At 33.5% G+C, this 26,587-nt stretch overlaps 4 protein-coding genes and 1 non-coding gene across 7 annotated transcripts; 2 read left to right on the plus strand and 3 right to left on the minus strand.

The window, feature by feature from the left end:
* Positions 1 to 223: 223 nt before the first annotated feature.
* Positions 224 to 5,470, minus strand: LOC130821800 (protein RETICULATA-RELATED 1, chloroplastic). The gene is made up of 7 exons (XM_057687582.1): positions 4,753 to 5,470; positions 4,412 to 4,510; positions 3,327 to 3,547; positions 3,031 to 3,100; positions 2,130 to 2,209; positions 1,482 to 1,546; positions 224 to 1,066 (listed from the first exon to the last, which is right to left on the minus strand). Exons 1-7 carry the CDS (start codon positions 5,263 to 5,265, stop codon positions 873 to 875), a joined length of 1,242 nt encoding a protein of 413 aa, XP_057543565.1. The 5' UTR covers positions 5,266 to 5,470; the 3' UTR covers positions 224 to 872.
* Positions 5,471 to 6,428: 958 nt separating this feature from the next.
* Positions 6,429 to 13,414, minus strand: LOC130823326 (BTB/POZ domain-containing protein At3g44820-like). 3 transcript variants are annotated; one of them, XM_057687948.1, is made up of 5 exons: positions 12,929 to 13,414; positions 11,512 to 11,567; positions 8,290 to 9,495; positions 7,243 to 7,832; positions 6,429 to 7,156 (listed from the first exon to the last, which is right to left on the minus strand). In XM_057687948.1, exons 1-4 carry the CDS (start codon positions 12,966 to 12,968, stop codon positions 7,251 to 7,253), a joined length of 1,884 nt encoding a protein of 627 aa, XP_057543931.1. In that variant the 5' UTR covers positions 12,969 to 13,414; the 3' UTR covers positions 6,429 to 7,156; positions 7,243 to 7,250. The 3 variants fall into 3 exon arrangements, with proteins under 3 accessions (XP_057543931.1, XP_057543928.1, XP_057543937.1); XM_057687945.1 differs by having other exon boundaries at positions 11,512 to 11,581; positions 12,721 to 13,414; XM_057687954.1 differs by having other exon boundaries at positions 12,721 to 13,412.
* A 4,113-nt stretch (positions 13,415 to 17,527) lies between these two features.
* Positions 17,528 to 18,227, plus strand: LOC130823834 (uncharacterized). The gene is made up of 2 exons (XM_057688633.1): positions 17,528 to 17,731; positions 17,824 to 18,227. Exons 1-2 carry the CDS (start codon positions 17,594 to 17,596, stop codon positions 18,085 to 18,087), a joined length of 402 nt encoding a protein of 133 aa, XP_057544616.1. The 5' UTR covers positions 17,528 to 17,593; the 3' UTR covers positions 18,088 to 18,227.
* Positions 18,228 to 19,706: 1,479 nt separating this feature from the next.
* On the minus strand, positions 19,707 to 21,151 carry LOC130827202 (uncharacterized). The gene is made up of 3 exons (XM_057692857.1): positions 20,977 to 21,151; positions 20,141 to 20,864; positions 19,707 to 20,066 (listed from the first exon to the last, which is right to left on the minus strand). The coding sequence occupies exons 1-2, from the start codon at positions 20,977 to 20,979 to the stop codon at positions 20,229 to 20,231; spliced, it is 639 nt and encodes a 212-aa protein (XP_057548840.1). The 5' UTR covers positions 20,980 to 21,151; the 3' UTR covers positions 19,707 to 20,066; positions 20,141 to 20,228.
* Positions 21,152 to 23,556: 2,405 nt separating this feature from the next.
* Positions 23,557 to 23,629, plus strand: TRNAR-UCU (transfer RNA arginine (anticodon UCU)). Its single transcript has one exon. It is a non-coding gene; the product is annotated as a tRNA-Arg (tRNA).
* Positions 23,630 to 26,587: the final 2,958 nt, after the last annotated feature.

Here is a 26,587-nt window from a genome sequence, read left to right on the forward strand (position 1 = left end):
AAAATAATACAAAATCAAACTAAAATCTAAAATAAAAAGTGATCCTAATTTAGAGAAACAAACAAGTACATATATCAACCTTCCAACATATTATCCATGTAGACTCTAGTTGAAATGTAGAAAGTTGGCACAAAAATATTTATTCCAATTTGTTGTAGGATAAAGAGGAAGAGAAAAGCAAAGAAGCAAAACTTCAAGCTAAATTCTTAATGTCAAATTGGAATTTACAATCATCAAAAAACTACGCCCAAAAATAAAACAAATGAAACATTCTGCATGCAGTCAATCGAGTTGAGCACCAATGTCGACTCGAGCATCTTTTAGAGTTTGCAGTTTTGCACCATGCTGAAACTGTCTTAGGAACAAAATAAAACAAGGACTACTACTGCAAGCTTTCAAGAACTAATTCTTCCATATTCATAGCTAAGTTATTCACTTGAGCAGATATCATCTATACTACAAGTCTAAGGTCTACATCAAACTAGGGTCCGTAATGCCAAATCGGAAATTGCTCCCAGAAACTGGATGGATGCATATATAGGTAGCCCAATACATGAAAGCTAAGGGGGGAATCATTGAAGATAGCGCTGTTTCTAAGGGACAATGCAAGTTCTAACAGGCAGAGGATTCGGTGATAAATAAAAAAGAACATACATCTTAGACCCAGGCCGAGCATTGGAAGTTTGGCCAGGGGGCATTACAAGCCCTCGTGCTACAATGTAATCGCAACAAGAGTATTTTTTTTACCAAAGATTAGCTTACATGTGAAGAGGAATTGATGCCTGGGTTTTCAATTAGGTTGTTTGGCCAGGGGAAAAGATTTCTCCTGGGCAAGAGGTATGGTCGACGGATTGTACTAGACGAGAGAGATTCTATTGCACACCGCTCCATCTAGCCCAATCAACAAACTGCATACCACCATAAACATTGTTGGCAAACCGTACACCGACAGTGAAAGCCATCGCAACAGGTGGTATATTCTTGGCCAATGGGGATGCCTCAACCACTCGTTCAAGTCCATTTATTATTTGATAACGGGTATTGGAGGAAATGGCGAGGAATGCACCTGTTGGAATATTAGAAACAGTTATTACCCCACAATGCCAACAGAACCAGCATGAAATTATTTTCCGAATCCAATAAAACAATTGAAATTTGAGTACAGATACTAGTCTTTTTGGAAGAAAAAGGAGGGTAAGGGGCTCAAAATTGAGGATAAAATTTAAGAAGAGAAACATGTGCACCCTGAGAACAATGCACAGTATTTTAATTACAAAATCTCATCAAAAACAATAAATAAAAGCAACTTCAAAAGTCCTTTATAAGGAGAAAGAATCATGATGCCAAAGCACACATAAATTATCAGATTATGCAGGAAAATCCTCTAGCACTCAGAAAAGACCGAAAGGTAGAAATAAAAAGCTACCATATGATATCAAATCCAATATAGAAGTTTGATGGCACAATCCGATCATACATACCCCAGAGTACAGCACTTTTTATTAGAGGTGGGACTGGTATATCCTCATCCGACTTCCTTATGCTCCTAATAGAAACAAACAGAATGTAGTTAAATTATAATCTCAAGAGAAAAAAGCAGAACATAACAGGTGCTACATAGAACTAAATACAGGACGGATAACAAAGTATATAGTCATATAGGTGAATTTAGCAATTTAACAGCTTCATTAGTATGGATGGTAAACTTCTCGGCCAAACTCTCAATCTCAGCTCTAAAAATCATGAAGAGAAGTTACTATTAGTCTCATTTAGATAGTCTTGATTCTTGAACTTTGTAGTTCAGAAATGGCGAAGTTGAAGCCCTGAACTCAGTGATTCAGAGAGAGTGAAGTAGATGCGAGTTTCCAAATTCTTTCTTCATCTTAGTCATCATCCCAAGATGCGGTACACAAGGAAGTTTTGTACTGGTTGTCAAGTGAAGCATCGCAATCTTCCTCCTTTACAGGCTTGGGTGGCAGTAAATGCCAAAATAACACTAACTGGAGAAGATTCAACGCTCTTAACATTTATAAATTATTATCAGATAAAATATATATAGGCAGCTTTCCCCATATGCAATATAAGACGAATACGGAAACCCAAATTTAATAATTTTGTTTGAAACCCACCTTTTGGCAGTCATAATCAGATTTACAATGCCTTGACCCAAAATTCCACATCCAAATCCAACTCCCCCTTGCAGTACTCCCTGTAATTCAATTAAGTTCTGTTATAGAAGCTGCAAAGACTATCACAAACAATAACAAAGTTAAATATAGCATTTATGAGTGAAATTTACTATTGTAGAGCTACCAAACATTTTTAATATGGAACAAAGTTGATAGTAACATATACTTGAGAAAAAAAATGAAGTCACAACACACTAACATCTGATATCCCTGGTCACATAAAGAACTAGCAGGGACAGCACAATGTCATCTCCGCAGAACCTCGGGAGAAGACTTATAATTAAGCACAGCCTGGAGGGTCACTAGAGACACATTCACGGCTGGACATAGAATGGGAAGAAAAGGCTCAGCCAATAAATCTAACAAATGAGACGTTGCAGTAGCACTGTTTCAGTCATGCAAAATGAACTGAGATTTCTTGTGAAGATGAGCAAAGGCACTACAATGAACACAATGGGGGTGTTTAAAAATTAGAACTTTTATTGGTTTTTAGGTTGGTTTCAGCTTTTGGCTTTTTGGCTGGTCAATCAGCCAAAAAAGCGTTTGCTAAATAACTATTAAGTCAGCTGGAAAGCTAGCTTTTAAGTCAATTTCATTGATTTTTGACCTTTGGCCTGCTTTTGATCTAATAAACAACAGCCAATCAGCAAATAATTTTTACCAAACATCTTCTAGACAGGAAACTAGCCAGCAACTTCAGCCAGAACCACTTGACACAAACAAGCCCAATCTCCTTTCCAAAAAGCAAGATTATATATAGTTTCCATTTATGCACGTAAATACAATCATTCATGAAACCAGAAAGCTTCAATTAATTGTGTAACACAAACAGTCCCAATACCGTGTAAAGATATGATGCCATTCGCTGCTTCACTGAAAATCTAGATCCAGGCCTTTCAGCTTCAAAGACGCTACAAAGCCAATATGAAGTAAAATATCAGTATTAACTCATAAGCATCTACAGTTCCAATCCAAACTTCAGCATCATCAGGATGCATATTTGCTCTATCTCTTGGATTTTCAGAAATGGAAAGAGTCACTCAGTGAATTTTTTTGAACTTTAATTTTGAGAAAGTTGTAAAAACTAAAAAAGGATGTAGTGCTATATATCCGAGTATCAAGGCAAGCTCCATTTACCTACTGGGAAGGTCACGACAAGCACGGCTGAAGCCTCCCAGAAAACCAGCAGATGCAGATCGTTTCCCAATCCGAACATACGGTGCTAACATGCCAACTAAGGCCACATTAACAACCACACCAACAAGAAGATCAGCAAGATAAAGTTCAAATTCTGTCCAAAAATCCTTTCCTCTTTTCTGAACTTCCGCGAATGTAGCACAACAGGAATCAATTACAATCTGCATAGTTTCAAATCAAAGAAACTCATATAAATGCAACTAAAAAGAAAATGAAATACAAACCAAAAATAGCTAGCACTGTATTTGATATATTACTTAGCAAGTAACCAATGTGTCAAAAGACCAGCCCGTCCACACAACAATTTTATATTACTCGGGTTTGTATACCCATGTCCGACATGCATACATGATCAAGTGTCGACTTGGCTGTTTCATAGTAAAAACCGATGATTTTGAATCAGATTTAGTGTCCAAGTACCCAATTCATATCTAAGCATCAAGGATCAAACATGATCTTTTGACGTAAAGAGTAAATACCCTAAAATAAAAGTTCGAATAACAGAAGTTTCCATTTCCGACTTCCTTTAGCAAAATTACATTCCATATGCCAATTTAAGTGGCTACTCAACTTAAAATATCTAATACCTTATATATTTCCTTTAAGATGTCAATGCGGTGCTATTTACCAATTTAAAATCACATCAGTTTTGAATACCACAACATACATTGATTCTCCCAATTACAACTTAGCTGAACTTAACTTGATTCAAAACTGTTTATAACTTAGCTGAACTTAATTTGAATTAAAACTGTTTACAACCTACGGTTAGTGACCATGTGAGGATGAAAATGATAGGCAAAACTTTAACTAAATTGAACTAAATTCCCGAGGTTAAAATGTGTCCATGACTTTGAAAGAAAATTAGATAGCAGAGGCAGTAGTCTCTACCAACTATTATTTGGCAATTTCCCACTTCTATCAACATGTCAACATTTTTGTAGCCTCAACATCCTCATCAATAATATTGTATCACTTTATTTTCAAGCAACCAAAATGGCAAAATCTAGGGAAAAAAAAAATACCTCAGTTCCAATTTTAAATAAGAATGCAGGATCAGCCAACATTCGATTACGGAGCATTGCACAATGTCTCATTAAAAATCCTAATGGCCCAGCTGCTCCCTACCATTGATTTCAGAAATCATAAATAAAGTTAATAACAAAATACACAAATCAATCTCAGACACAAGAACAATTCATTTGCAAATTAATAGAAGTATACTTCCTATTGTTCTCGATTTTGCTACAACAAGAGGGATTATGGAGCTAAAATCAAATATAGAAATGAATAATATCAACAAACAAATGAGAACTAGTTAGTAAAATGAGGGAGTATGTATGGACTTATTTGAAAGAGAAAGCACCTGCAACTCTAAATAACGCATCAAAATCAATTCTCTAATCCCAGAAGCTTTAGCAGCTTCAAGAAAATCCGAAGGAAGTGTCGCGCCATGTTTCTTAGCCTCTCTGATAACATCCTCAAATTTCATCACAGCTCCAAACTCCTCCTCTTCCTCATCTTCTCCTTCTCCTTCTCCTTCTCCTTCTCCTTCACCATCTCCACCATTTCCGCCATTATTTTCAGGTGGAAAATCCCCGTTACCATTATTAGAACCTCCATTATCGAGTACCGGAGAACTATCTTCTAAAACCCCAGTTTCATCAGGAATCGTTACAGTTGATTCCGACTTGGATGATTTAACAACAACCTTAACATTCTTTCGCCTACAATTAAAGAATCTAAAAGTAGCTCTGGTTTTAAGACAACAAAAAACCTTAAAATCAAGATTTGTAGAATTGAGACTCCATTGTCGATTGAAATTGGTATCGTAGGTGTAGATTGATGGAAGTTTTGAACTTAATGAAGTAACTGGCATGGCTTTCCGAAAATCTGGTAAAAATGGTGAAATCGGAAGTAGGGAATTAAGATGGAATATGAATTGGGGGATAATGATAAAAAGCTGAGAAATTTGAGGGAAAGATTGAAATGTTCTTCAAGAAGGGAAAGTGTTCTGCATGAAATGACAACTGACAAGTAAGATGGAGAAGGAAATCTAAGTTCCAAAGGCGGCGAGCAACTAGCGAGGAATTGCTCTTTATATTGTATAGTATATCGGTTTCAAGTAATGTAATCACCCTAATTTAATTTTTAATATTTTTAATTATGTATAATAAATATATAAAATTTAAATATTAATAATTTTATTAAGATGAATTAAATAAAATTTTATTATCACAAATTAAAAATGATAAATAAATAATATTTTATTTGTAATGTTGTAAATAATTTAAAAGGAAGGAAGTATATTTCATCATTTATACAAAATGCAATAACTAAAATTGAAAAAGAAAAAAAATACTCCATCTCGAAGTAGTACTGCTACATGTATTTTATAATACCTCCTCGTATTTTAATTAAATAATTTTAGTTTATTACAAATTTATAATTGATACTTTTTATTTGGTAATTTTTTTCCTCATTTATATATAATAAGATCTAACTATTTATACAATTAGATCCAACTTTTCATTTCATCCACGTATGATTGGTAATTGATAAAAAAAATAAATATCAGGTAATCAATATAAATGATAGAAATTAGTGTTGAAATTGCTAATAATAATTTATTCTATTTTTAAAAAACGCAAATATTATTAGCAAAGATTAGAATCAGATTTTATCTCAGTTGAAACATATACTGTTTTCACAATCAAAATTCTTGATTCCATTCAGTTATGAATTAACCTAATGATTGATATCCTTACCCTTGAGATAAAAATAGCAAATCTTTCTATTTTGATAAGTTGATTTTCTAATATACTTCCAACATTAACACATCAGCATCAAGACAGTCATCAATGATAACAACCAACATTTGAAGGTTTGCATAATTATCCATGAAAGAAACAAACGATAACAATATTAGAACCTTAATTCAAAAAAATTGAAATCGATTATATGAACTAATAATCATTTTCAATGGTCGACAAAGATGAAATCATGAAGGAAAAAAGATCATATTATATGAAGCAACAAACTAAAATCCCCTACTCGCTAGGGGCGGAAGAAATGCCTAACATCAATTATCAAAAAGAGTTACATGGATAAACCGATAAAGCTTTACTGTACATCCAAATATATATTCACAGTCAAAAAATATGTATATCCCTTAATAAGATATTGGCCCAGTCTTTCATCTTTATGATAAGAGTTCGATTATCACCACCTATACATAAAAACAAACTCTCCCTTCCCTCTTGTTTGTAAGGGGATTCTCCGAGTTTGATCCAAACTTAAGAAAATATGATTTAGTTACATTGCTCCTATCATGAACTCGTTCGTAAACCTCCCTGCAAGAAAAAAATTCATAGCTAAAGGTGTCTTGAACTACTGCTGAATGCTGGAAATGGAATTACGTGGAATCGAAGGCTTATCATTAATCAATGCCAATAATTCCGCGCAAATTCATGTCCAGAAGCCAATCACAACCCAAGAAAGGAAAAGAACAAAGCGCTTTCTTCTAGACCTATCGCTTCATGTGGCGTTCTTGTTATGCAACTCAGACCCAATAGTTGTGACTCGGTCTGATCTAATAACCAAACCCTCCCAAAAACTAAACCTACAACAACAACAATGTTAAAGCCTTAATTCCAAAAGATTTTGATCGGCTATATGAACCAATACATCAGTTTCAATGGTTGTCCACTCCAAGAAAACTGATTCTAGAAGACAAAAAAATCCTCCATTTCACTTTATGTATCACCAATCTGCAAACACCAATTTTCTTCCATTAAAAGAGTATTTTTAAGGTTGCATAAATGCTCATTTCACCTATATAAGCAACATGTATTACCTTCCTTTTCATTGGAACAACGAGAGATTCTTGCGATGCCTCAATTCTCGGGAAGACTGAGGTCGATCAACTAATACCCTTGATATTGAAGAGGATTGGACAACTTTTACCACATCTTTGCAAGCATTTGAGGATCGAGGAAGCAAGTTGCACCCAATTCTCCAAGAAACCAAGCGAGGCGAGCTCAAGGAACTAGATGATTTGCTTACTTTTCTCATCTCCTGCTTTATTTTACTGAATTCTTCTTCCAATTCCTGAACCCTGGATTTCATTCTCTCCATATCTCCTTTAAGTCCACGATTTTCACGCACAACCGACACCCATCCATCTCTCTGAACAATTCGACCCACAAATGCGTTCTGTGTCGCATTAGGATCAGTTGGGCGATCACCAGGTTGTTCCACAACATGAAGGCATCCAGCAAGAGCAGTTCTCAGATGCAACTGCTCAAAAAACAGGACTTGAAGAACAACCCTGAGGGGCAGTCTTTCATTTTGGGATGCATGAGCACATGCATCAATGGAGAGCTTTTGGTAGTCAATTATGTTGCACAGCTGTTCTTTCTCGGTGTCTGAAAGCCAATAAAGCGCCTGCATTATCCAACAATAACTAATGGATTTCAAAGCGAAAGTAAAACCAACACAATAGGTAGTACGCAAACCTAGCATCAATCGGAAGATTCACAAAAGGGCAGAAGTACGTATACCACTTCTTTATAAGTGGAGCTCGGTTCAATTATTTGTACTCGTGATCGTGAGTCAAGAATATTCTATAGACTCTTCAGTATTGTAGAGGCGGAGAAAAAATTGACAAATTTCTTGAATATCCGGTGCAATTAAAAAAATTATGATACTTTTATTACATTTTTGTATCTTTTAACACTTAACATATACTAAGTACTTTAATATTGAGACCCCCGATTTTCTGAGGCCTGTGCGGTCGAACATGTTGAACATGCTCAGAACCTCCCCTGTTGAGTATTGTACTACGATATGACTCACCTTTACATCCAACCAGAAAAAAATGCAAAAATATACAAAAGCAAACCTTGAAATATACATCAAGAGCTCTATATAGACCATCATGGAAAAATCTGGAATCTTCTGGAAGAGCCTCAGCAAGGGCGCGGAATTTGTCTGCTTTCAAGTTCACATCCGAAGCAACCTCCGCAATATAGTCATCCACCAATTTTGCCACCTTTCTTAATGGTTCAGATGATGGTGAAGCTTCTATATCAGAAGAAGGAGAAAATGCTGGTACGCTTCGTTCTGACGACACAAAATGCTGGATAATCCTCAGAACACAATCCGTGTCATACAAAGTATCACAATCTTTGTAAGTAGGAATCAAAAGGCCATCAAGACTTGCCAATTCGAGTTGTATTCCGACTCTTTTCTCCAAAGAGTCCTTGCATGCTTCACTAACGTCCAAAATTAAAGCAGTACGAAGAATTCCTAGTAGGAAGCGACAGTATGATCTACCCCTCTTTTCGGGAAGTAACTTAGCAATAGATTCCAACAGGGCGTTTTGATCAACGGTAACAGGAGTCAAGCTAAAACTAGCAACAGTTCGAGTTTTGCCACTGTGTCCATCCTGCCATCTTTCAAGGCCCGGTAGAAATTTCTTAGTGTAGTGCATTATAGCACCCGCTATACTTTTAGGTCTTATGCCTCTTGCTTGCATTGTTTTTACAAGCTTTACAAATAGATCAATGCAAAGATATGAAACGTCTTCATACCACCAATCAGATTCAGCACTTCTAATTCTTGCGCCAGTGTTTATTCCATTCCATAGTATGCTTCCACCGGGACTTTGTAATTTACCATACATCATCATGGGCCATCCAAACAAACTAGGATCTGTACAAACCATAGTGGACACCGCATTCAAGCATTTGTCAATAATCTGAAGTTTTTCTGCGAATGATATGATGTGTTTAGAATTCTGAAGGGCTACAATACAGTCTTTCCAGCTACGAAGTATGTTTTTGTGAAGAAAGCCATCACACCTAGATAACAAGTTATCGTCTCCATATTGATCTGTCATCTCTAGATAGTAGGCAGCACAATATATAATGATTATGTTCCTAGGAGTCAAATCGATACGAAGCCCATAGCAAAATTTGGCAGCTATGAGAAAAGTGTCTGGGCCCCCAGGGAAGCTTTTTAGAAACATGGTGGAAGACTGCTTTCGTATATCTTGAGAAGCTTCAAGTTCTCTATCCAATTTCCCACATCTCGACACAAGAGGAAACTGAGGTAAAAATTAAAATGCACGTCATTATAGCAGCAACTCTCGCGGAAAATTAAGTGAAAGACTAGTCTAACAAACTGATAAAGCACTTACAGGCAAATAACAAATGCACAATGGCATTCATGTAAAGTGCAGATAGTAACACACAATCCTGAACTGTTTTATGATCAATTAAGTTGCACAGAAAGCTTTCATGGACATGGTTAGATACAACGTGAAGTAATCTGATCAATTATCCTAGTACTACAATGTCAAAGCCTTACTCCCAATAATATAAGGTTGGCTACATGAACCAAAACAATTTAGCATGAGAAGTCTTGAGAAGTTTTCGTTAACAAGGAATACTACCCAATTTGATACTAATAAATATATCTAATACTAATCTACAATTAATTCCACTAATTACCTACACATATTACCTTTCTTCATTCAATTCTATCTATTGTCATATAGTACAACAGATCCCAATTTTTAATGTTTGTTTTCATTCCTATTATTCATGTCATCTTCGGCATACCTTGTTGGGCGTTCCCACAACTCTAAAATATAGACTCAAAATATTTGCAGCGTCCACTATGCGCGATTTCTTTCTCTTCTAGCCTTGTAGTGCCTTTCATTATCTTGTTTGCGCTAAAGTCACATTTCATGTACTCTAACTTACTCTGATTTAATTTGAACCCTTGTGACTCCAACTTTTATCTCCATCATTCTAACTCAACATCTTTAGCAAACAACATGCACCAAGGCATGTCTCCTTGGATCGATCGAGTGATCTTATCTAGGACTGCTGCGAAAAAGAAAGGAGCTTATTGACGAGCCTTGATGAAGGCTAATTATGATTAGGAAATCTTGTGTTGCCCTTTCACATGTCATAATATTCGTCTTTGCTCCTAAATACATATCTTGCACTCTATTAATATATTTCTTAGGATACCCTTCGTTGTTATTACCCACCCAAATACTTCTCTTAGTACCCTGTCGTATGTTGTATGCTTTTTTCAAGTTTATAAAAACCATATGCACGTCTCTTTTCTAGCCCTATAGTATTCCATCATTTGTCTCATAAGATGAAGGGTAATGATTCCAAAAGATAGCAAACTCAAAAAGTTTAGCAAACACTAAGACAAAATGATTAGTAGGTACCAAACTCAAGACTTAAAAAGGAACTGAAGCAAACCACTCATCAAGAAAGCCTAAATACTAATGCTGACCTATATCAGGTCCTACACTGGTTCACTAGTGCATCAGGCATTAACACCAGTAATTGTAATTTATATCATATTATAATGGCCCAATTCTATTTTAAGTTTGACTTCTAGGATAACAAGCTTATGTATGCAAACTCTTTGGAACACCATACAAACTATCATCTATCTTACTCGAACTCTTGTTTCAACTCAAGCATCCATGTCGAATCCTCACACTCTAGCATGGGACTGACGTTTTCAATTTTCTCTTAGACTCAAACCTTGAAAGATAGCCAAGCTTGAAACTAGTTACACATGCTGGCGTCTGAATTTAATTACCCAAGTTTATGTAACACGGACTACAATGAGGCTCATGACATCTTCTAAATATCAACCTGACCTCCAAATAGAAGGCTCGCCTTGCCTCAATGTACATTCAACTACGCAATGATGAAAAATCGATCATCGCTCCACAATTATATTTATAAACATACAGACCCACACAAAGGAAATTCTTCACTCCAACAAAAAACTAAGGAAAAACTACCCAATTTCCCTATAATAATACCTTATTAAAGAGTTTTTTCCTAAAATAGTACTACCCAATTTTTATTGAACCATTAATTTACCTTTATTTTTTTTTTTCAAATAACCTACTATAAACAAAAGTTGGTATTATTCTAAACAAACACCCTTAAGTTGATATTATTCATGGTTGATCAAAAGTTGGTATTATTGTAAGGAAAACTAATGAAAGTTTGTATCATTCAAGGTAATTATTCCAAAAACTAATGCAAAAGTTGGACACATTGATAAGAGAAGTGACTACCTTGTGTAGATGAAAATTCACTCCTTCCACAACAACAGTTATATCGCATGGCAAACCTGCATTGCAAAACCTGTCAAGATCACGAAAATTACATCACAAAAAAATAATGAATAATAATGAAAACATAGAACATTAAACAATAAGCTCATTACATACACCATATATGGCTATAAAATGCATTATATAGTCAATCCTTTGACAGTTTTCCTACAACTTCAACAAACAAGAAGACACAAGAAGAAATTTGGCTCATAGCCACATTTAACTTTCTTAATCACAAAACTTCACAAACCAATATAATGACCTCAAAAATACTATTATAGGAGTATACTCCTTCCGTCCCACTCAATTTGCATCATTTGCCATTTTGGTCCGTCCCACTTAATTTGTATCATTTCTATTTTTGAACAATGACCCACCACTTTTTTATAATCTCATCCATACGTTCTAGTCCTTTTTTAATTTCATCCTATCCACTTTTTTTAAAAAAAACTCCCACTTTCTCTTTGATTCTTTCTAATGGGACAAAGGAGTATGCCTTAGTCGATGGTCAATTCATGTGCGGGCATGGAAACTAAGTGTCCGGTAATCATTAGCTATGTATAAGGTTTGGTTTGGAAAGCGAAAAGGGACTAATGAGGAAAGGAAGGAAAAGTTGAAGCTTTGGATTTTTAGTGAGCCTCAAACTTGAGTCAGCTTTTGTGTTCTACAATTGAAAAGTCGAGTTGGCTTCTGGGTTAGACACCGTCTGTCAGGGCCATCAGTTTTTCCCCCTTCACTCTGTTTTGAACCTAAGGCTATGTATGTGTGATTGGGGTATAATCTATAAATACTCCCATTGCACTTACACCCTATTCAATTATTATTCTAGGCATTTTACTCTCATAATTGTAATCCTAATTTTCTAGCCCTAAATACTTATCCTCTCCAAGTCTTTGAACCTCCATAGTAGACCTCTATTAAGTTCTTCAAGAACTTTAGTTTTTCATCAATAATAAACAAACTACGCCGTAGCCCACATTGGGTCGACCTGGGTAAAGATTGATGTTGATTGATTGCATTGTTCTACATTTGATTGCTTAGCCTTGAATTCTCAATTCACAACAAATACCATAAACCTATATAGATCAATATGAAGAACAGCCCAGAAATGCAATAAAACACATATACACATCAAAAGATAAATACAAAGTAAGAGAAAGGGAGTACCAATCAGTGCCTTCAAGTCTAAATTCAGCAATTTTTCCAGCAGGAGCCATGAAAATCATAAAAATCAATCAAAGCTTCAAACATTCAGTAGCTGTAAAACCCCAGCTACTATTCAAGCAGGTAAAACAGCCCACATTTCAAAATCAAAAAGCTACCAAAACCCAACAACAACAGCAGACAAATTATTTAATTCTGATGCTATTTATACCTCCACTAATTCCTGAGTCGCCAAACATGAAACATCCCATTACTGAGTCAACTCGAGGTCCCCCCACAACAACAACAAGGAAGAAATAAATTCTTTGTGCGAATTGTGAAGCTTACATTTTAAAAAATGGAAGACAGAAGTGAAAAGTGGAAGAACAATCGCTGTTTTCTACTTTAAAAGAAGCAAAAGTAACGTGGGTTTAATTAATAGAAAATTCATAACATAGCCACGAAGCTTTTTCTTTAGTGATGTATTTTAATGGATTCTTGTCTTTAAGGGAGTGAAAGAAAATTGATGAAAAGGTTTTAAAGAAAAAACACATAAATTTAAGGACAAGAAAAATGATGGTGGGTGATACACCGATAATAAGAGAAGAATATAAAGAAAGGGATGAATGGATGATGCATGGATATTGGATTAAAAGCGGACAAAAAACACAATAACTTATCATACTCTATTTATTATACATATTTTGACAATCTTCGAGACTGAAAGCAAAATTAATTTGTCTTTTTTCCCTCCGGAGATCTACTCATAGTCTTTATTGGATGATGCTAATGATAATTTTAAGCGTTATGACGGCATAAACCAGCCATGTTAGATTCCAATTCCCAGATGTACAAAATAGATCTGATGATCCGATATTTATCCAACATTGTAATTGAACTTGATTTGACTCCACCTTAAAATCTATACGGACACAAGACCCAATTATATCAACTCGGAAAAACTAATCTGAAATCTACCCGATCACCTTAATAAACACATATGAAAACTGAGATGGTGAAGTAATGTGTACTCCTCTGCCCGTATAGAACTAATATGAAATCTACCCGATCACCTTAATGAACACAGATGAGAACTGAGATGGTGAAGTAATGTGTACTCCTCTGCCCGTATAGAATTGCATCAAAGAGAAAAAAGAAGATTTTATGAAAAAAGTGGGTCCGAATAGAATTGCATCAAAGAGAAAAGGGAAGATTTTTAAGAAAAATGTGGATATTAGTATTAAATATAAAAAGAGAACGAATTGTGTTGATAAAATTAAAATAGCCTTAAAATTTTTGGATGAGATTAAAAGCAAGTGGTGGGTCATTATCGAAAAATAAAAATGATGTAAAATGAGTGAGACGAGCTAAAATGATAATTGATGTAAAATGAGAATGTATAATGTGTAATGTGGTGTGGAAGTATGGATTTCGAACATCAACATGCTTATGGACTATGGTCCCTTCTAATAAATACCATGCTCCTTCTTTTCAACTTGACATATTATGTGTTTAGTAACTCTCTTAAGAGACCGTCTCTGTGCGAGACGGTCCCTCAAGTTCAAGCCCATCACCTTCTATGAATTAATATAAAAAAAATAAAAAAAGGCAGCCAACAGCAGCATCAATATCAGTCCCCAAGGTAACCTTACATATTCCAAGGCCATGAAACTGAGGTAATGTAAATATTGACAAAACTTTTCTAATTTCTCATACATTAAAGGTAAAAATATCAGATTCAAATGGGTATTCTCCCTCCATTTCGTTTTTCTTCACCTTCAACAACATGAATGAGTCCATGCAAGAATTCGAAGATTTGGTCACACAGTCTCAACGGGATTCCTCTTTTAGAGACAATATAAGTATGTTTGGTTCTCTTTTCCTTCACGAATTCAATAAATTAGAATAAAATAAAAAAATGTGATGTTCTCAATCTGTTTCTATAGTTCCATTAAATGATGAGCATATTCAGTTCGAGCATGGCAATGGAAGTAAAACTAGTAAACACGAAGTTTAGTTTTGCATTTGATAACATATTATTCAAGTTGGTTACTGTAAATAATATTCATAGTGATATTTAATACTTAAAAGTTGGTATTAGATATTATTCATTATAGTTTTGAAATTGCTCACTGTAAATTAGCATTAGATAGTTTTCAAATTGGCATTACATAGTTTATAATTTGTCATTAGATAGTTATAAATTGGCATTAGATAGTTTTCAACTTGCCATTAGATAGTTTTCAAATTGACATTAAATAGTTTTCAGTTTGACATTAGATAGTTTTAAATTGGCATTAGACGATATTTAAATTGGCATTAGATAGCTTTAAATTGGTATTAAATAGTTTTAAATTGGCATTAGATGCTATTTAAATTGGCATTGAGGATAGTTTCAAATTGGAATTAAGGATAGTTTCAAATTGACATTACATAGTTTTAAATTAGCATTATTAGATGCTATTTAAATTGGTATTAGATAGTTTACAAATTGGCATTAGATAGTATTCATATTGGCATTAAGTAGTTTTCAAATTGGGATTATATCGTATTTAAAATGGCATTAGATACTATATAAATTGGCATTAGATGTTGATGTCATTATAATATTTAAGTTGGCATTAGATGTTATTTAAATTGGCATAAAATAGTTTTCAAATTGGCATTAGATATTATCCAAATCGGCTTTAAGTTGTTCATTGTAAATTGGCATTACGTTGATATTATGTTGACATTATGTCTTATGTAAGTTGGTATTAAGTTTGTTGTAAATCGGTTAGCTGTAAATTGACATTATATGTTATTTAACTTGACTTCAAAAGTTTTATAAATGTAGGCAATAACTTCGCTGAAGTACTTTAAATGGTTATTAAGGTTGTGTGCTATTCTTATGTTCACGGGAAATAGTTATGATAATCAACTACAAGTTATCCCCCACAACAATGGTGATGATATTACATTAAATATTGATTATGCTAATCCACTACAAGTAAGAAGACATATTAGTGACCTTAAAAATGTAGATGTTTTTGTGACACTTGAAGGCCAAGAATGTCAGTCACAAACAAATGTTGATAATGACAGATATATTGTGCTTGATCCTAAAAAGTCAGTAACAAAGGGGAAAAGAAAGAGAATTAAAGGTCATCTTGAGAAGAGAACACAGTCAACAACTAAAAACAAGGAGTTTGGTTCTATAACACCAAACAAACACATTATATAACGTATGTTTAGAGGTTTATTTATGACTATTTGATAACTTTTTTGCAATTATGTTATATATAATTCCAATTTATACTTTCTTAAACCCAACTTACATCATTCTTAATCCCATCATACATCATTCTTATAATAATATAAACTTTATAAAACTTAATGCCAATTTAAATAAGATTTAATGGAAACTTACTCAGATTAAATGCAAACTTATAATAATATTCACTGTCAACTAATAATTTTCTACTTTCATCAGACATTAAATCTAACTTCATAAAATATTATTATGATTAATGCCGATTTAATTTTGACTTATAATTAATCCCAACTTATATTATTCTTAATACCAATTTAATTTAGATTTAATATCAACTTACATTATACCTATATTCTACTCACATCTGTAACAAACTCAAAATTCTTAATCATAATCTTCCAGTTAATTATTCCGAATTTTCAATTCAAATCTCTAATCCTTTGGTTATCCATTTCAAACCATCTTTAATTCCTAAACCTTTTTTGATTTTGTAATTTCTTTCAAATGTTAAACTTAAAAAAATATTATTTTGTTTAAAATCTTTTTATAAGCACTCAAATATTATTTTATTGTTTTATAGTACGAAAAGTAAAATTTTATTATTATATTCCCGGTTTTATAAAACGTTACATTTTAACTTTCTTCCTTAAACTAACATTACTAATTATTTTAACCTTATAACTTTGATTTCATTGTTTTATATATAAAAATGAGTTGTATTTTCATTATAAACTTTAAGTATAGTTTAAGCAAAATTTTCTAAGTAAACTACATATTTTCATTATCAAATTTACCCATTATTTTAAATTGTGTTTACTTGTACATACTAGAAAAAAAAATTTTGATGAACCAAAATCCTTTCTATAGTAACCCATGATGTTCATCACTTACACAAGTTATCACCATTTCCTTACACAAACTAACCTTCTTCTACACTCCAAACTCATACATATTCACGTACACACTCTAACTCTTACACATTCACTTACACACTCTAAATCACATACACAAGTTAACCTTCTTCTATACTCCTAAAATACTTTTTCATATAAGCTAATGAACTACAAAGTTGCCCAAACCCATTATAAATACCTTCCCCCCCAGCCATGAGATCACTTACACCACCATCATCAAATCTTTCTAACATTCTTTCTTATAATTTCACTTCATTTAAATCTTACTACCTTAATACCTTTATTATTAGTTCAAGAAATTCAAGAAGATGAAGCTTAGAACACTCTTTATTTAGCTAAATCATCATCATTATGGAGCATTATTGGGTTATTACTTTGGGTACTTAATGTATTATTATTTGGAAAATTTGCTAAGAATAATCCCAACTATCACCCGTTGGCCAAAAATAATCTCAACTATCAATTATTTTTTAATAATCCCAACTATCCTTCGAATTTGTTCAAAACAGACCCCCCTCCACAATGACCGGTTGCTGCAGATTGTTTGGTTATTTTTTTTTTTTACCCTTTTTTTTTTAAGTCAGCTATTCAAAATAATAAAATGTCCCTCATCTTCATTAAACTTCTTCTTCTTCTTCATTCATTCTTCCTCCATTATCAAACCCTAAAACTCTCATGAAAAAACCTAACTCATGCTGGAGCTCTAAAAGCTTCATCCCTTTAAGACTCAATGAATTCATCTTCTTCTTCTAAGTCTTCAAACCCTAATCCCAAATCTAGGGGTGCACTTTGTGGTGGAAGCTTGACATGCTACCATGGTCTTCCTGCGCAATTGAGGATTGCAAAACGAGGTAGTGCTAATTGGCCTGTAAGTGCTCCAAATTCTGAAAATTTTTTGAAATTTCATTTTTTCACTCAAAATAAAGCATATCTGATTTAGTATTTGTATGGCTGTGCTAGGATACCAATTGCAAGTTTTTTATGTGGGAAGATGATGTTGACAAATCAATTAACCAGATCGACAAGCATGAAAAATTAGAAGTTGAAATTGGAGCATTAGTTGACAAAATTCAGAAATTAAAGCATAAGAAGAGGACCATGGAAGAGGTTGTTAACTCACTTAAAGTGGAAAATGCAAAGCTCAATGGCACAGTGAAGGCTTTAGAAATTATGCTTTTATTCTCTTGGTTCATATGTTTTGTGATTGTATTTCTTCTTACTTAGAAATTTCTTAAAATTCATTGTTGAAGAAGTTGTAGTATGTTCAATGAAATTGGAAGCAATGTACTAATTTGCAACTAGTATTAAGAAGTAATGAGTAATTGAAAGCAATGTAATTGGAAGTAATTATGAACAAAAATGTATTGAATTATTTTGAACAAATTACTATTTAATGAATATGAACAAATATTTGCAGCTCTTACTACTAATGAATATACAGTGAAGGAGGTCAGTGCACATAAGCACAAATCAGTGCACATATTTTTGCACAATTCTCAGCAGCTTCTAATGGGAAGCAATATATGAGCACAACAAAAAGCACAAATCAGTTTGTGCAAAGGGCTGCACAAGGTCCGGTCTGGTAAGGTTTGACAGAAAAATCAGACCAGACTAGAAATTTCGGTTTGGAAATTTTTCAGACCAGACCAGACCAGACCCGTCAAGACACCAGACCGGACCAGACCAGACCGTTCTAGAACGGTCTGGTCTGGTCTAGTCTACGGTTTTTTTTATTTTTTTGTATTTTTTCAATTGAGAATTTAAGATAAACGATAATCTGTAAACAAAATACATCACCAAATCCGAAACATTACAAATTTCAATAGTTAAGTACATCACTAATTTTATAATATAGATCATAAAGTAAATTCATAGTAGTCACTAGTCAGCACTCAGCAATAGCGACTTCATCCATGAATAAGCATCATTGCATCAAGGAACGTCAATAACTGAAGGAGCCAAATTGATCTTCGATAACTCTACACAATTAGAAGAAGCCACTGTTTCAAACTCTCTCAGCTGTCCACTGAACTTGTTCTGCTCCAAGCGTATGATCCTGACTGATGGTAGTGAAAACAATTCCACAGGGATGCTTCCATCTAGTGAATTGTATCCCAAATCAAATGTATCTAAGTTGATTAGTGAAGAAAACTGTGTCTAGATAATCATATGGATCATCATAATTAAGGTTGTTTTCTAAATCAAGGAGTAAAGACTTTTGATTTTTCATACATTGGCTTGCTGCAAAATTAGTATAGAGGCAATTGTATTGCCATAAACCAATCTAGAAGGTAAGCCATGAGGAAGAGAAGTTTATTCGGGATTTTTTCAATTAAGGCAGAGAAAATAATAATGTTATAATAGTAACATTTAAAATTTTAAATAAAATGGAAATTACGGGTTCCGGTCTATGGTTTACGGTTTTCACTAGTCCGGAATTTATCACGGTTTTCCGGTCCGGTCTAGTCTGAAAATGTTAAAACCGGGACTGGACCGAAAACTGTTTTTTTAATAAAAAAACCGGACCAGACCATTTAGATCGTAGACCAGACCAAATATTTAAATTACGTTTTGGTCCGGTTTGGTTTACGGTTTAGACCAAACTCTATTCAGCCCTATTTGTGCATATAAACAATACCCCAGCAGCCCAGAAGGAGGTCAGTGCACATAAGCACAAATCAGTGCACATACAGTGAAGGAAGTGCACATAAACAGCAGCCCAACAAATCAGTTTCATCAATGTAGCACTGGTGAAGAAACAGCAGCACTGATTTGTGCATATAAATAGCAGCCCAGCAGCAATGATTTGTGCTTATGGGAATCACAGCAACACAACATCAATTTCATCAGTGTACAGTACACAAAAACATCAATTTCACCATGAATTAATTACATAGATCAACTGTCATTACATTAAAATTACAATCACTATCGTCATGAACAAAATAAGCATTACCCTTACATTTCATTACTACCCTTAATGGATTCATTACAATCACTATCGTCATGAACAAAATAAGCATTACCCATACACTTCATTACTATCATTAAAATTACATAGTTCATGGATTCATACATACTAGCTAGCTTTACAATCACTATAGTGCTTGGGTTCAAACATATTAGTTATCCTTCAATACTGATGAGGTTGATTCTTGTGTAGTGTAAATCTTCAACGTTGACCTTGACCTTGTGTTTGGACCCTAACAAGAAAACAAAGTCATGTCAAAATAACATAGAAAATGATTATCTAGTATTGCAAATATTCAAGAACTACCTGGCTTGTGGTTGCAGATGAACTTGCACGTCTTTCACTCTACGAACAGCTGCACCCCTTATAGCACTTCTAACTCTTTGACCCGTCCTTATTGTTCTTCCACCTCTACCAATTGTCGAAGGTTGGGCAGACACCAAGTGATGTGAAGGCTGCTCTGTTGGTGTTTCCAAGGGAGTAGAAGCAGTTTTCTTGGGTCTTCCTCTTGGTTTTTTGAGCTATGGAGGCTGGTCTTGCACCTTATAGAAGGGCATTTCCTCTTGTTGTGCGTTGTGCTTTTGCATAGGGTACAAATCATTTGGACCCCGTGTTTGGTGAGCCTTTTATATTCCACCTTGCTTTTACTTGACCTTTTGATACTTAACTTTGGTACCCATGTAGTTAAGTCCCTTTCCAACTCTACATCATCACCTACCTTGAGTATATAAACAGTTACTGCCCTAAATTTAACACCTAGCTTTGCCATTTCCATTACATTTTCATCACTATTAACCCATTTCAAGCCTTCTTGAAATTGAATACAACTTGGGTTCATAAAAAATAAAGAATGTTCATAATCAACCCCAACCTTACTCACTACTAGATCATCCAAATTAAACCACGAAATTAGGTCAGCATCAATTTCTATGGTACAACCTTCACCACCAACATAATCTAAACCATTGTTTTTCCATAAAAATTTACCCCCAAACCAAAGTTTTGCAGTAAATTTATCAAAAACACCAGCCTAAACCGAAAAAAATGGGCAAAATCAACAACTAATATCATCCAAAACCAACAAATTACAAGAAAAACTTAAATTTAAATGCAACTAAATAATTAGGGAAAATCGATATTACCATCAATTGAAGCGAAATTGGGCAGTAGCTTCTAGTGTGCGATGTGCGTATGAAATTGGGCAGAAGCTTCCAGATGAATTCCTTGCCTTCAATCAAAAATTCTAGGGTTTGAAATGAAGTTTTGGGAAGGTTATTTGAGAGCTCATCAATTGCGGAAGGATGAGAGTGTAAATGGGTTTAGTGAAATTGAAAGAGTAATTTCTTATTTTGTTTTGCTGAGTAAAAAAAAAATTAGTCCAAGTAACCTGCAGTAGTCGGTCAGTGCCGGGGGTGTCTGTTTTGAGCAAATTCGATGGATAGTTAGGATTATTAAAAAATAATGGATGGTTGGGATTATTTTTGGCCAACGGGTGATAGTTGGGATTATTCTGAGCAAATTTTCCTTATTATTTTTGGAGTTTGGATTTAATTATTTTGGGAGTTTAGGAGATCATCATTATTTTGGGAGTTTGGATTAATTATCTTTGAAGCATCATTATCTATCTTGGAGGGTCTTATTTCTTATTATTTTCGTAATTAGTATTTAGTACTAATCCTTGGTGTTAATATGGTCTAACCCTTCTTAAGATTACTCCCAACCAAGCACGCTTAACTGTGGAGTTCTTAGCAAATGGGCTTCCATGAAAAGAAGATGCACCTTGTTGATATGAGTAGTGTATCAATCTGTTTTCAAGTTAAATCGGGGGTATTATACTTACCCTCACTTAGATTTTCAGGATCTTTTTCCCCGCTAGATGCACTGAACATATGATCAGTCACGGTCGCAGGTTGCTCTGATATTATTTGTAACATCCTAGCCCCTCAGACCGCCGGTGACTACTCATGGAAACTATAGACTGGCCCCACAGACCAATAACTCTTTTCGTAGATATGAGTAGTCTATCAATTCCTTTTACAGATTACTTCCCAAGAGTTCACCCATTCTAAGATTACTCCCCACCAAGCACACTTAACTGTGGAGTTCTTAGCAAATGGGCTCCTATGAAAAGAAAATGCACCTTGTTGATATGAGTAACCAATCAATTCCTTTTCAAGCTAAATCTGGGGAATCACAATTAATGTGCAAAAAGATATAGAGATCTTATGATAATAATCTAAGCTAATTAAAGTTGAATATACGATTTGTTTAAATGCATACGTGGATATTGTTAGATTACTTTTATATGTTGGATCACATATTTGAGGCTTTAATGAAAGTGAAACATCTATAAGAAAAGGTAATTTTCTTATCTTCATGGAGTTTTATGTCGAAAAGAATAAAAGTGTTGGTAGTGTTGATTTTGTCGATGTCTATAATAACAATATAATTGAAAGGATGTTCTCAATAATGAAGATTATCAAGACCGAGTTATGCAAGTAACAAGATATTTGATGAAGTTTTGAATGATGAAGTTGTTGCTCGGTGTGGAAAGTTGTTTTAATCAAACGTTATAGATTGTAATTATTTCTTTTAATTAGTGATATCACTTTTTCTTATGGATTTACCATTGTACATTTGGTTGTTATCAAATGATTGGAATGATAATGGAGAATTTTTATTCATTCCACTTGAAGATATAATATTTGGTGGTAATAAAAAATTAAAAAAAAAACACATATTTAGAGTGGGAACACTACTACCATAGGAATTATATAACACATATTATAAAAATAACTTTAACTAAAATTTATTCTCATTATCATCATTATCTTCAGAAATTCAAGATGGAAGTTTGAAAGGCTTACAAGAAACCCTATTCTCAAATGCATCCTTATTCCTTAATTACTACTATCTATATCTCAACCTCTATATTGTACTTCTTTTTTTCTTTTTTTTATAGTTTTTGAGCTCTCAATATAAGAAAGCAGGCCACCAAGGAGGACGTAACCTAGTTGATATACTCGTTAAATCTTTCAATTATTTATAGTTATATATATTTTTTGCCCATGTTTGTTACCTCTAATTTGCATTCAAAGTATTCAATCAATAACAATAAATGTCAGAGCCTTAACTCTAAAAGATTGATGTGGGCTACATGAACTAATATATCAATTTTAATGGTCATTCATATGGATTTTTCTTCTCCATTTATTTTGATTTCTCAACCATTCTAGAATTCTAGATCCTTCGTATCATTTTCCATTCCTGTCCACCAAGTTATCTTTAGTGTTATTCGCCTTTTTTAAGTCTCTCGAGCTTTAAGAGTTAGCTGATATCCGTCTTTGCACATGTCAAAACAATCTTAAATGATTTTTATCATCTTTTGCTTAATATTTGATATGTAATATTTAGAATTTGACATGTTTAATTTAATAATGTAATATAACAATTTTGACAGATCTACTTTTATATGTAATATATAAATGCTATGATAGGTCTAATTTTATATGTAATATAAAAACTTTAAAAGATCTAATTTGAGAGGTTAGTATAATATAAAGTCTAATAAATAAATAATTTTTTTGACATATCTAATTTTATATGTAATAATGAACTAATGTTACCTTGCAATCAAAATGTCTTTACGAACGTAGAGGCAGAGATATTCTTTTTTAAAATGAAAGAAATAAATAAATTATTTCTGCCAAAATCAACATCGAGCGCCCGTGGCCTAATGGATAAGGCGTCTGACTTCTAATCAGACGATTGTGGGTTCGAGTCCCACCGGGCGTGCATTTATTTTGCTAGCTTTTATAGCTGACCTCCAATCTTTTAGAGTTTTGTTGACAAAATAAAGTAACTATTGATCTATTAACGGTGGATTATAAAAAAATGCTTCAGCCATTGCTTATCCAAAAAATTTTCAGAAATTAATAAACTTCATACCAAATTTAATCTTTGATTTTTAATTTTAATTATAAAACATAAATTAAATATTTCTTAATTATTATTCATTATCGTGTAAAATAAAAAATATAACCAGTATAATAAAATGGAGGAGAAAGTAATATTCCTTTAAGTAACCTAACAGTGTTTTTTAACGCTTTACTTGTCATTAGTTACTGTCATGAAACTTAGACGTTGTGATTATTGAATCAGACTCAACATTTAGGGGTTATGTATGATAATAATAATACTCCATAATAATAATCCTATGAACCCTACTCCTATTCCTATAAGCTATAATCTTATAAGTTATACCTTCGTAAGAATCAGATTATTTAGGAATAATGAAAAGAGTACAGAAGTACTCTATCTATAAGGAGCTTGAGCATGCTTGTGAGTAGAGCTCATTCGGGTCATCGAGTAGATGGATTATATGTTTTGGATCGGTTTAAAATCATGTTTTATGTCCACATCGGTTTTATCGGGTGAATATTGAATTTTCGGGTCTATTTTGAACATCTCTGCTTGTGAGAGAGAGTTGCACTTGCAAGTCTCATATATTGATCATCGGTTAATATCTTTTCTGACATACTCAATCCTCATTTTCATAGCATTTCATCTTTGGTTTTTTTACAAAGAAAATGAAATGCATGGGTTTGAGAGGTTTAGGTGAAGAACAAACTAACAAAGAAGCACAAAAATAGAGTACAACAACAATGCACAATAACACAGATTAATGAGGTATTTAAAGATACCTCTCCTTCAAAACAAAATTACTTTCATTAATATATTAACATACACTAATGACAAGCATCACACAACCTTTAAGAACACTCTCTCAAAGTAAAGATTGAACTTTTTATGTCAATCTCCCTCTAATGCACTAATACAAGTAGAATGAATTCTCCTAGTTGAAACCCTATTTGATTCTAAGTATTAGGCTCTCTACAATACGCTAATGATGTTCTAAGACCCCTTATATAGTCTTACAACATATTAGAAGCCCTAGGACAGAAGCCTTGCTCCCCAAGCCAAGATCTTGCAACTTTAGAAACGCAAACTCTGCCCCTGCTACAACCTACTCGAACGAGCAAGCATTTTGCTCGGATGAACATCTCAAAAATGAGCTTTTGTTTGCTCGCTGCCTTGCGCCTTGCTCGAGCACTTCCACCTTTGTTCATTGCCTCGTTCAAGGCACAAGCCAAACCTTCTTAAAGCACCACATTGCCCTCATCAAAGCATGCCATGCCATCCCCAATGGCAATGATCACTTCATACAGTAATCTAAAGCATATACTTCAATGCACATGAGCCATCATTCTTAACAGAGCATGGGCAACCAAGTGATCAAAGTCATCACCAATGTAATGGGAATCGGCTCTTGCTTCAACAGAACATTTAGTAGATAATTTTTGAAAAATTTCTGATAATATTCCCGAAATAAGACATCTTAAAAAGTTGATCTATCTGTGTTAAGCTAGAATGCTAGTACCTGTTTAGTTTGAACTACTGATAATCTGTTAAAACATACTCAGTAATATTCACATTGATAGAGCATAATCCCTTGCAAAATTGAGGGAGCAACTAAATGCATATTCAGTGTCTCAACACCTAGTGTATACTCCCTAGACCCTAATCACATTAACAAATAAGGTGATTTTCTACATTTCTGTCCAACTTGTTTTTTACTTTTGTATATGTAGTGAGAAAAATGCAATTTAAATGGCAATAAAAGAGCATTTTTAGGGGTGATAAAAATTAAGGTGATAATTAATTATTACCTTAAAAATAGAGATTATCCGCTAGAGAAAATATTTCAAATTAAGGTGAAAGGAGGAGAGAGAATGTAAGTTAACAAATTAATCACCACTTGCACAAGAGGAGAAAGGGATGGTGAAATCAACCTTTTTTTTCTCCCAAAACAGAGAAAAGAGAAGGATGAAATATGAGATATTCCACCGAAGAAAAAGTGAAAAACAGAGTGAAAAAATAATATTAAAAAGATGATGAAACCCAAAATTTTCTCCCATTAAAAAAATACATGCTAAATATACTTTATTTTCATTTGTTCTTCCCGCTTAATTTTTGCTTAGATTCCAATATAAACTTAAAAGTTAAATATTTTAATTGAGTTTTTTAAAGTTCTAGAAAATTAATATTTAAAAAATATATATTGAGACGAATATATTAAGATTTCACATGAATATGTTTATTCAAATAGATCGATGAGAAATCATAGACAAAATTTAACATATTAAAATTTGTAAATTCTGTTTAGAAAGAACATACGAAAACGGACAGATTAGAATAAATGGGTGATATGGTCGATACATTGCAATAGTAAAAGTGATAGTTGACAGACTTGATACGATCAATAGTCAATACAATCTTTTTTTCACTATATTTTTGGGTGGAAATACGCACTAAACATCGGGATTTCATATTGTGAATTAATATTTCTTAGCATGATTTCTTTAAATGGTTCCCACCTTATCAAATATATACATTACTCTTAGGAAGTTATGATAAAACTAACAAAAAATTTGTATTCAATTGCTTTTCTATACTTGCCCTTAAGAGTTATGATATTAATTACGTTTGAAATAAATTGCGTTTGATAAAAAGCCTACAACATGGAAAATTAAAATTTCTAAGTTCATTTATGTGTCCATTAAAAATTTCAAAGTGCTAACCAAACACAAAAAAACACTTATCTAGTAATTTTATGAATAGGAAAAATATCTAATAATTAAATTCTAATGTCAACTAAACAACTCCTTATCCACCGAGAGCCCATTTGATCAG

Source organism: Amaranthus tricolor, chromosome 1 (genome assembly GCF_026212465.1).
Source record: "Amaranthus tricolor cultivar Red isolate AtriRed21 chromosome 1, ASM2621246v1, whole genome shotgun sequence".
Lineage (NCBI taxonomy): Eukaryota > Viridiplantae > Streptophyta > Magnoliopsida > Caryophyllales > Amaranthaceae > Amaranthus > Amaranthus tricolor.

Bases quoted from the DNA above. Each gene is read 5' to 3' on its own strand.
- LOC130821800 (XM_057687582.1), bottom strand. From the start codon at position 5,265: ATGCCAGTTACTTCATTAAGTTCAAAACTTCCATCAATCTACACCTAC. The intron at 2,210-3,030 runs GTATTGGGACTG...ATTGAATTACAG, and splicing joins TGGCATCATATCTTTACACG to GGAGTACTGCAAGGGGGAGT. The intron at 1,547-2,129 runs GTGGGTTTCAAA...TGTTTCTATTAG, and splicing joins CTGATTATGACTGCCAAAAG to GAGCATAAGGAAGTCGGATG.
- LOC130823326 (XM_057687945.1), bottom strand. From the start codon at position 12,779: ATGATTTTCATGGCTCCTGCTGGAAAAATTGCTGAATTTAGACTTGAA. The intron at 11,582-12,720 runs GTACTCCCTTTC...TGATCTTGACAG, and splicing joins AGACTTGAAGGCACTGATTG to GTTTTGCAATGCAGGTTTGC. The intron at 9,496-11,511 runs GTAGTCACTTCT...TTTTTACCTCAG, and splicing joins TGAATTTTCATCTACACAAG to TTTCCTCTTGTGTCGAGATG.
- LOC130823834 (XM_057688633.1), top strand. From the start codon at position 17,594: ATGAATTCATCTTCTTCTTCTAAGTCTTCAAACCCTAATCCCAAATCT. The intron at 17,732-17,823 runs GTAAGTGCTCCA...TGGCTGTGCTAG, and splicing joins GAGGTAGTGCTAATTGGCCT to GATACCAATTGCAAGTTTTT.